The sequence below is a fragment of the Scyliorhinus torazame genome, chromosome 31 (genome assembly GCF_047496885.1).
Source record: "Scyliorhinus torazame isolate Kashiwa2021f chromosome 31, sScyTor2.1, whole genome shotgun sequence".
NCBI classification, from domain to species: Eukaryota; Metazoa; Chordata; class Chondrichthyes; order Carcharhiniformes; family Scyliorhinidae; genus Scyliorhinus; species Scyliorhinus torazame.
Window position 1 is genome coordinate 16,438,626 of NC_092737.1, and position 9,998 is coordinate 16,448,623.

Here is a 9,998-nt window from a genome sequence, read left to right on the forward strand (position 1 = left end):
ATCACCAGGGCTTCCCCTGAGCCCTCCTCAATCACCATGGCTTCCCCTGAGCCCTCCTCTATCACCAGGGCTTCCCCTAAGCCTTTCCCAATCACCAGGGCTTCCCCTGAGCCCTCCTCAATCACCAGGGCCTCCCCTGAGCCTTTCCCAATCACCAGGGCTTCCCCTGAGCCCTCCTCAATCACCAGGGCTTCCCCTGAGCCCTCCTCTATCACCAGGGTTTCCCCTGAGCCTTTCCCAATCACCAGGGCCTCCCCTGAGCCCTCCTCGATCACCAGGGCTTCCCCTTAGCCCTCCTCGATCACCAGGGCTTCCCCTGAGCCCTCCCAATCACCAGGGCTTCCCTTGAGCTCTCCTCAATCACCAGGGCTTCCCCTGAGCCCTCCCCAAACACCAGGGCTTCTCCTGAGCCCTCCTCGATCACCAGGGCTTCCCGTGAGCCCTCCTCGATCACCAGGGCTTCCCCTGAGCCCTCCCCAATCACCAGGGCTTTTCCTGAGCTCTCCTCAATCACCAGGGCTTCTCCTGAGCCCCCCTCGATCACCAGGGCTTCTCCTGAGCCCCCCTCGATCACCAGGGCTTCCTCTGAGCCCTCCTCGATCACCAGGGCCTCCCCTGAGCCCTCCCCAATCACCAGGGCTTCCCCTTAGCCCTCCCCAATCACCAGGGCTTCTGCTGAGCCCTCCCCAATCACCAGGGCTTCCTCCGAGCCCTCCTCGATCACCAGGGGTTCCCCTGAGCCCCCCTCGATCACCAGGGCTTCCCCTGCACCCTCCACGATCACCAGGGCTTCCCCTGAGCCCTCCTCGATCAACAGGGGTTCCCGTGGGCCCCCCTCGATCACCAGGGGTTCCCCTGAGCCCTCCTCGATCACCAGGGATTACCCCGAGCCCTCCTTGATCACCGGGGCTTCCACCGAGCCCTCCGCAATCACCAGGGCTTCCCCTGAGCCCTCCTGGATCACCAGGGCTTCCCCCGAGCCCTCCTGGATCACCAGGGCTTCCCGTGGGCCCCCCTCGATCACCAGGGGTTCCCCTGAGCCCTCCTCGATCAGCAGGGATTCCCCAGAGCCCTCCTCGATCACCAGGGCTTTCCTTGAGCCCCCCTCGATCAACAGGGGTTCCCCTGAGCCCTCTTCGATCAACAGGGGTTCCCCTGAGCCCTCCTCGATCACCAGGGCTTCTACTGAGCCCTCCTCAATCACCAGGACTTCCTCTGAGCCCTCCTCAATCACCAGGGCTTCCCCTGAGCCCTCCTCAATCACCAGGGCCTCCCCTGAGCCCTCCTCGCTCACCAGGGCTTCTGCCGAGCCCTCCTCGATCACACGGGCTTCCCCTGAGCCCTCCCCAATCACCAGGGCTTCCCCTGAGCCCTTTCACAATCACCAGGGCTACCCCTGAGCCCTCCTCAATCACCAGGGCCTCCCCTGAGCCCTCCTCGATCACCAGGGCTTCCCCTGAGCCCTCCTCAATCACCAGGGCTTCCCCTGAGCCCTCCCCAATCACTAGGGCTTCTGCCGAGACCTCCTCGATCACCAGGGCTTCCCTTGAGCCCTCCTCAATCACCAGGGCTTCCCCTGAGCCCTCTTCGATCACCAGGACTTCCCCTGAGCCCTCCCCGATCACCAGGGCTTCCCCTGACCCCCTCCTCAATCACCAGGGCTTCCCCTGAGCCCTTCTCAATCACCAGGCCTTCCCCTGAGCCCTCCTCAATCACCAGGCCTTCCCCTGAGCCCTCCCCAATCACCAGGGCGTCCCCTGAGCCCTCCTCGATCACCAGGGCGTCCCCTGAGCCCTCCTCGATCACCAGGGCTTCTCCTGAGCCCTCCTCGATCACCAGGGCGTCCCCTGAGCCCTCCTCAAACACCAGGGCTTCCCCTGAGCCCTCCTCGATCATCAGGGCTTCCCCTGAGCCCTCCTCGATCACCAGGGCTTCTCCTGAGCCCTCCTCAATCACCAGGCCTTCCCCTGAGCCCTCCTCAATCACCAGGGCTTCCCCTGAGCCCTTTCACAATCACCAGGGCTACCCCTGAGCCCTCCTCAATCACCAGGGCTTCCCCTGAGCCCTCCTCGATCATCATGGCTTCCCCTGAGCCCTCCCAATCACCAGGGCTTCCCCTGAGCCCTCCTCGATTATCGGGGCTTCCCCTGAGCCCTCCTCGATCATCGGGGCTTCCCCTGAGCCCTCCTCGATCACCAGGGCTTCTCCCGAGCCCTCCTCGATGACCAGGGCTTCCCCTGAGCCCTCCTCGATCACCAGGGCTTCTCCCGAGCCCTCCTCGATCACCAGGGCGTCCCCTGAGCCCTCCTCAATCACCAGGGCTTCCCCTGAGCCCTCCTCGATCACCAGGGCTACCCCTGAGCCCTCCTCAATCACCAGGGCTTCCCCGGAGCCCTCCTCGATCACCAGGGCTTCCCCTGAGCCCTCCTCGATGACTAGGGCTTCCCCTAAGCCATCCCCCAATCACCAGGACTTCCCCTGAGCCCTCCTCAATCACTAGGGATTCTCCTGAACCATCTCCACTTACGTTCGGCCAGCTGCAATGGTGTGACTACTGTGGACCTCTTTCTTTCAACGACCTCATCTCTGTCCCTTTTCCCCGCCCTCAGCTTGGGACTTTTCTCAGCGATGGCGCTCTGCTCCTGGGTCACGTGGCCCCAATTCCGCGCCATGAAGGATTACCAACCAACGAGCCATTAATCTGAGACACCCTCATGTGGATTGTCATGTGAGTGTACCTTTAAGAAATGGGTGTTTATAAATGGGTGTGTATATAAATACCAGTAGTGAAAGTACCTTTAAGAAATGGGTGTTTACTACTGCAGTGGTGACAGAGTGGGTGGAGCTGGGCTGTCTGTCAGCTTTTTACTTTCGTTTTAGGCTGTTTGCTGCAGGGTGTGTTGTAGTTTTGTTTTCAGTGTTGGAGCTGAAGCCAGACAGAGCAGCTGTACTGTTGATCTCTCTGCCATGAAAAGACTATCTCTTGATCATTTGGTGAATTCAGAATTATAAATGTCCTCAGTAGTGAATGTAAACCTGATGTGCTTCTGTTAAAAGGTGTTTTAAGTCTTATGGATGTCAAAAGCTTAAAGGATTACTTAGTGTTGTATTCTTTGGGGGTTGTATTTGATTTACTGGTTGCTAAGATGTTCACTGTATGTTTTAAAAAGGTTAACTTGAGTTCATAGAATAAACATTGTTTTGCTTTTAAAAAATACTTTTCCATTTCTGCTGTCCCACACCTGTAGAGTGGGCCGTGTGCTCCCCATACCACAATCTAGTAAAAGTTGTGGGTCAGGTGAACTGCACGATACACTTTGGGGTTCTCGAAACCCTGGCCCATAACAGGATGCATCACCCTCAAGGGAGCGATGGTTAGATCCTCTCTTGTCGGAGATGGTCATTGCCTGGGCACTTGTGTGGCGCATACATTACTTGCCGCTTGTCTGCCCGAGCCTGGACATTGTCCAGGTCTTGCTACGTGCGGGCACGGCTTTGAACAATGCTCAGCCTCCACGCAGAGATCCCATTTCTGGTCCATAATCCTCCTGAAGACGCTCTTATCATCTTCAGCTCTATCTCTTGTGCCATGCAGGGAGCTCTTAAGTTGCTTGCCCTAACTTTTCCTTTCGGGGACTAGACCTTGGCCATCTCGCCTCTGAAGGTCGCCCATTGCTGAGGCACGTTTTGTTCCCCCTGTCAACCTTTGATTCCAATTTATTCCCCCTGGATCTATCCTAACCCCATTGAAGTTGACGTCTCTCCCCCCCCCCCCCCCCCCCCCACTCCACCGCCCCCCACCCCCCACACCCCAGTTAATTACCCTTACTCTGGATTGCCCATTGTCCTTTCCCATAGCCAACCTAAAATTTAGGATACAATGATCGCTGTTTCCTAAGTGCTCCCCCTCTGAGACTTGATCCACTCGGCCCACCTCATATCCGAGGACCAGGTCCTGCAGTGCCTCCTTTCCCATTGGACTGGGCACATGCTGCTGTAGGAAATTCTCCTGAACACACTCACGACCCTTCTGCCCTTTACGCAAATACTATCACTGCGCATCATGAAATCTCCCATGATGAAGGGATGGATGTATCAGCAATTGCACCCTTGGTGATGACACTATAAAGGAAATCGCACTGTTTTAGACAGGTGGCGAGCATGGGCTCAACTATGAATGGGCACAGCTAGGGCAGCTGGGTTAAGAGCCTGTCTATGCTGAGCTGTTCACAGAATAAACTTGCTGAAGGTAAAAGGAGCGCTTCAGACTTATTCCTTCGCCACATACAATTTGTGGAGTTATTTTTGTTCAATTCATTTAGGGGATGTGGGCCGTCGCTGGCCGGGACCAGCATTTATTGCCCGTCCCGAGTTGCCCTGCAGAAGGTGGTGGTGGGGGGCAGCACGGTGGCGCAGTGGGTTAGCCCTGCTGCCTCACGGCGCCGAGGTCCCAGGTTCGATCCCGGCTCTGGGTCACTGTCCGTGTGGAGTTTGCACATTCTCCCCGTGTTTGCGTGGGTTTCGCCCCCACAACCCAAAGATGTGCAGGCTGGGTGGATTGGCCACGCTAAATTGCCCCTTCATTGGAAAAAAATGAATTGGGTTCTCTAAATCTAAAAAAGGTGGTGGTGAACCCGCTGCAGTCCCTGTGGTTGTAGGTACAACCACCGTGCTGTTAGGGGAGGAGTTCCAGGATTTTGCCCCAGCGACAGTGAAGGAACGGCCGATATATTTCCTAGTCGGGATGGTGAGTGACTCGGAGGGGAACCTCCAGGTGGTGGGGTTCCCAGGTATCTGCTGCCCTCGTCCTTCTAGATGGTAGAGGTGGTGGGTTTGGAAGGTGCTGCCTGAGGAACCTTGGTGAGTTGCTGCAGTGCATCTTGTAGACGGTACACACGGCTGCCGCTGTGCGTCGGTGGGGGAGGGAGTGAATGTTTGTGGAAGGGGGAGCCAATCAAGCGGGGCTGCTTTGTCCTGGATGGTGTCGAGCTTCTTGAGTGTTGTTGGAGCTGCGCTCATCCAGGCAAGTGGAGAGTATCCCATCACACTCCTGACTTGTGCCGTGTAGATGGTGGACAGGCTTTGGGGGGGGGTCAGGAGGTGAGTTACCCTCCACAGGATTCCCAGCCTCTGACCTGCCCTGGGAGCCACAGTATTAATGTGGCTGGGTCCAGTTCAGTTTCTGATCAATGGTAACCCCAAGATGTTAACACCTGCGCTTTTGGACGGACCCTCTGGGGTTCAAGTCCCTCCCCCAAGACTTGGCGGCTGGGGGCGGAGGGGGGTGGGGGGGGGGGTGCATTCACAACGCGACAGGCTAGCGCGACCCGCTCCAGGATACAAAAACCTCACTGTTTAGCAGGGGGAAGCCCGCCTGCGAGGAGAAAACAACAAGAAGAGAGACGCCATTATACCTCCTCTGTTATCTCTGCACCTCTCTGCCGCGCGGTGGCACAGTGGTTAGCACTGTTGCTTCACAGCGCCGGGGACCCGGGTTCCATTCCCGGTTTTGGGTCACTGTTTGTGCGGAGGTGAGCTCTCCCCCGTGTCTGCGTGGGTTTCCTCCGGGTGCTCCGGTTTCCTCCCACAAGTCCCGAAGGGCGTCGTTGTTGGGTGAATCGGACATTCTGAATTCTCCCTCCGTGTACCCGAACAGGCGTCGTAATGTGGCGACGAGGGGATTTTCACAGTCACTTCATTGCAGTGTTAATGTGAGCCGACTTGTGACAATAATAAAGATTATTATATCATTTTGTTGCAAGTCGATTCCGCTATTGCTTCCCCCCCTCGTGCTTTTATAAATGACAATATAATTGTCAATTGTCCCCCCAGCAGATACAATTGTCAATACAATAAGTTTTTGTTGCTTAGCTGGAGCTAAATAGATTCTGCCCTTGATCCCCGTCTGGGACACCCTCTTCCTCCAGCACTGCAATGCTATCCATCGTCGACCCCGCCCAGCCCCTCCGCCTTTTCTACCCTCCTCCCCCCCCCCCCCCCCCCCCCCCCCCCCCCCCCCCCCCCCCCCCCCTCCCCACCTTTCAGTCGTTTGCCTTCCGGGGGCAGGGGTGGGGGTCACAACCCTGGGCACCTACCCCCATCTGGGGACATGCAGTGGAAGCACAGTCCAAAGCACGAAGGCTGGGGGAACCGACCCCGGGTCTGAGCCACCAGCCCCCCACAACGGCGAGGAGCCGCCTCACGGGTCCCTGGAGAATCAATCCCTCAGTATGGCTGGAGTGGGGAAAGGGGAGTTCCCGTCTGCGACAGCAGAGGGCAGCGGTGTCCAGGCAAAACTGAGAGATCCGGCAGGGCCAGAGACAAAAGCCTTTGCAAAGGCAAAGTGTTGGCCGTGTTGGACGGCTGGTTAGCGAGGGAGGAATGCGCTCCCGAGTTACCGGGTAGAATTTTAACAGAGTTTGCGTTTATTTTACCCAATTTTTTTTTTCCAATTAAGGGGCAATTTAGCGTGGCCAATCCACCTACCCTGCACATCTTTTGGGTTAGAACATAGAACACACAGTGCAGAAGGAGGCCATTCGGCCCATCGAGTCTGCACCGACCCACTTAAGCCCTCACTTCCACCCTATCCCCGTAACCCAATAACCCCTCCTAACCTCTTGGACACTAAGGGGAAATTTAGCACGGCCAATCCACCCTAACCCGCACGTCTTTGGACTGTGGGAGGAAACCGGAGCACCCGGGGGTAACCCACGCAGGCACGGGGGAGAACGTGCAGACTCCGCACAGACAGTGACCCAGAGCCGGGATCGAACCTGGGACCTCGGCGCCGTGAGGGAGCTGTGCTAACCACTGCGCCACCCCGCTGCCCTCTTTGGGGTCTACTTAACAGGGATTTGAGGTTTATTTACCGGGAGTGAGAGGCGATGATAGAAACGTTAGAGTTTACGATACAGGATTGAAGGTTTGCAGTACAGGGATTAGCATCGGTACAGGGATTGGGGGAACATTTTACAGGGATTTCAGGGTTTATTGGACAGGGATTTTTGTTTATTATAATGCAGGATTTCGGGTAGAAGATATCGAATTTGCAGGGATTTAGGATGTTGGGGTGACAGAGAATTTGGTTTTAATTGACCAAGTAGGTTTAATTTTAACGGATTATTTGACGGAGATGTTGACAGGGATTTGGCCTGCGTTTTTTTTGACAAGGTTGTGAGGTTTCTGACTCTGATTTTAGGAGGATCCTCACTGGGTGACTTACAGAGGGTTAAGTCTCAGACACAGGCAAAAGCTGCAGTCCTGCCCAAGTCCAACCCCGCCCCCCCCCCCAGCCTGCAGTAGCATTAGCAGCTGCCGACAGAGTCTCCCAGCTCTCGATGCACTCGCTCGATTTTACAATCATAGCATTTACAGTGCAGAAGGAGGCCATTCGGCCCATCGAGTCTGCACCGGCCCTTGGAAAGAGCCCCCCACCCAAGCCCACACCTCCACCCTATCCCATAACCCAGTAACCCCACCCAACCTTTTTTGGACACGAAGGGGCAATTTAGCCAATCCACCCTAACCTGCACATCTTTGGACTGTGGGAGGAAACCGGAGCACCCGGAGGAAACCCACGCAGACACGGGGAGGACGGCAGACTCCGGACAGACAGTGACCCGAGCCGGGAATCGAACCCGGGACCCAGGAGCCGCGAAGCAACTGTGCTAACCACTGTGCCTCCGAGCCGCCCACTTCTTCGCCCGAGATGCTGAGGACCCCAGCCTGGAACCGGTCTCCCTGAACGTGGGGGGCACCCTCTACACCACCAGCAGCGAGACCCTGACCAGGTTCCCGGACTCCATGTTGGGGCAATGTTCCGGGGTCAATTCGCCAGCAGCCGGGACCAGATGGGGAACGTCTTCATCGACAGGGACGGTAAGCCTTTCCGGCACATCCTGAACTACCTGAGGTCCTGCCACCTGGACCTGCCCGAGGGCTACAAGGAGATGCAGCTGCTGAAGAGGGAGGCGGACTTCTACCAGATCAAACCCCTGCTGGAGGAGCTGGCGGGGCAGGAGAGGGCCCAGGGTTATGCTCTCCTGCAATGCAACATCCTTTCCCAGTCGCAAACCGTTCACTTCAACCAGAAGCAAGGCCCCTCAACTACAACCCTGTCCACCTGCTCCCTGACCGTCTACCGGGCCCGCCTCTTCTGTACCTGCCCGGGGCTCCTGGGCCTGCTCTGCTCCAGGCTGGGGTGTCCCTGGCCCCCCCAGCCTGCCCCGGATGGCCCCCAGCGACAGCCCCCCTGCCACCTGGAGCTGCACTGGGGCCCGCGCCCCGCCGAGCTGCCCCACGGCGAGTACGGCAGGCTGGGCCTCCACCAGCTGTGGGCCCAGGGCTCGCGGGAGTTGAGGGACGGGCCGGCCTTCGTCGAGGAGTTGCTGGAGGTGGCGCTGGGGGCAGCGCTTCAGAGTGACAGCCTCCTGCCCGAGCCCGGGGACATCTTAAACTGCACCTCGCTGCGCTTCCTCAGGTACTGAGGGCCAGGGGGGAGAGAAGGCGGGACGGAGGGGGAGGTGGGGGAGGGAGGGGGGGGGGGCGTTTGCCCAGGCTCCCGTCAGTAATCCATGTCGGGTCGGAAAGTATCCTCCCTGGCCCTTCGGATCCCCTCCCCCGACAACCCCCCTAACCCCACTCCCTCCCACATCCTCCCCACTCCCCGTGGGAGCGAGTCCCACATTCCCCCACTTACCCATGGGAGCGAGTCCCACATTCCCCCCACTCCCCATGGGAGCGAGTCCCACATTCTCCCCGCTCCCAGTGGGAGCGAGTCCACATTCTCCCCACTCCCTGTGGGAGTGAATTCCACATTCTCCCCTCTCCCTGTGGGAGCGAGTCCCACATACTCCCACTCCCCGTGGGAGCGAATCCCACATTCTCTCCACTCTCCGTGGGAGTGAGTCCCACATTCTCCCCACTCCCCGTGGGAGCGAGTCCCACATTCCCCCCACTCCCCCTGGGAGCGAGTCCCACATTCTCCCACGCCCCGTGGGAGCGAATCCCACATCCTCCCCACTCCCCGTGGGAGCGAATCCCACATCCTCCCCACTCCTCGTGGAGCGAATCCCACATCCTCTCACTCCCCGTGGGAGCGAATCCCACATTCTCCTCACTCCCTGTGGGAGCGAATCCCACATTCTCCCTACTCCCTGTGGGAGCGAGTCCCACATTTTCCCCCACTCCCTGTGGGAGCGAGTCCCACATTCTCCCCACTCCCCGTGGGAGCGAGTCCCACATTCCCCCCACTCCCCCTGGGAGCGAGTCCCACATTTCTCCCCACGCCCCGTGGGAGCGAATCCCACATCCTCCCCACTCCCCGTGGGAGCGAATCCCACATCCTCCCACTCCTCGTGGGAGCGAATCCCACATCCTCTCACTCCCCGTGGGAGCGAATCCCACATTCTCCTCACTCCCTGTGGGAGCGAATCCCACATTCTCCCTACTCCCTGTGGAGCGAGTCCCACATTCTCCCCACTCCCTGTGGGAGCGAGTCCCACATTCTCCCCACTCCCTGTGGGGGCGAATCCCACATCCTCCCCACTCTCCGTGGGAGCGAGTCCCACATTCCCCCCACTCCCTGTGGGAGCGAGTCCCACATTCTCCCCCCTCCCTGTGGAGCGAGTCCCACATTCTCCCCACTCCCCGTGGGAGTGAGTCCCACATTCTCCCCACTCCCCATGGGAGCGAGTCCACATTCCCCCACTCCCTGTGGGAGCGAGCCCCACATCCTCCCACTCCCTGTGGGAGCGAGTCCCACATTCCCCCTACTCCCCGTGGGAGCGAGTACCACACCCTCCCCACTCCCGTGGGAGCGAGTCCACATTCCCCCCACTCCCTGTGGGAGCGAGTCCCACATTCTCCCCACTTCTCATGGAGCGAGTCCCACATTCCCCCCACTCCCTGTGGAAGCGAGTCCCACATTCTCCCCACTACCTGTGGGAGCGAGTCCCACATTCTCCCCACTCCCCGTGGAGCGAGTCCCATATCTT

At 58.6% G+C, this 9,998-nt stretch overlaps 1 protein-coding gene across 1 annotated transcript; it reads left to right on the plus strand.

Annotated features, from left to right (window-relative positions):
* Nucleotides 1–7,839: 7,839 nt before the first annotated feature.
* LOC140404578 (BTB/POZ domain-containing protein KCTD11-like) lies at nucleotides 7,840–8,489 on the plus strand. Its single transcript, XM_072493181.1, has one exon. The coding sequence runs from the start codon at nucleotides 7,854–7,856 to the stop codon at nucleotides 8,487–8,489; it is 636 nt and encodes a 211-aa protein (XP_072349282.1). The 5' UTR covers nucleotides 7,840–7,853.
* The last annotated feature ends 1,509 nt before the right edge of the window (nucleotides 8,490–9,998 follow it).

Bases quoted from the DNA above. Each gene is read 5' to 3' on its own strand.
- LOC140404578 (XM_072493181.1), top strand. From the start codon at position 7,854: ATGGGGAACGTCTTCATCGACAGGGACGGTAAGCCTTTCCGGCACATC.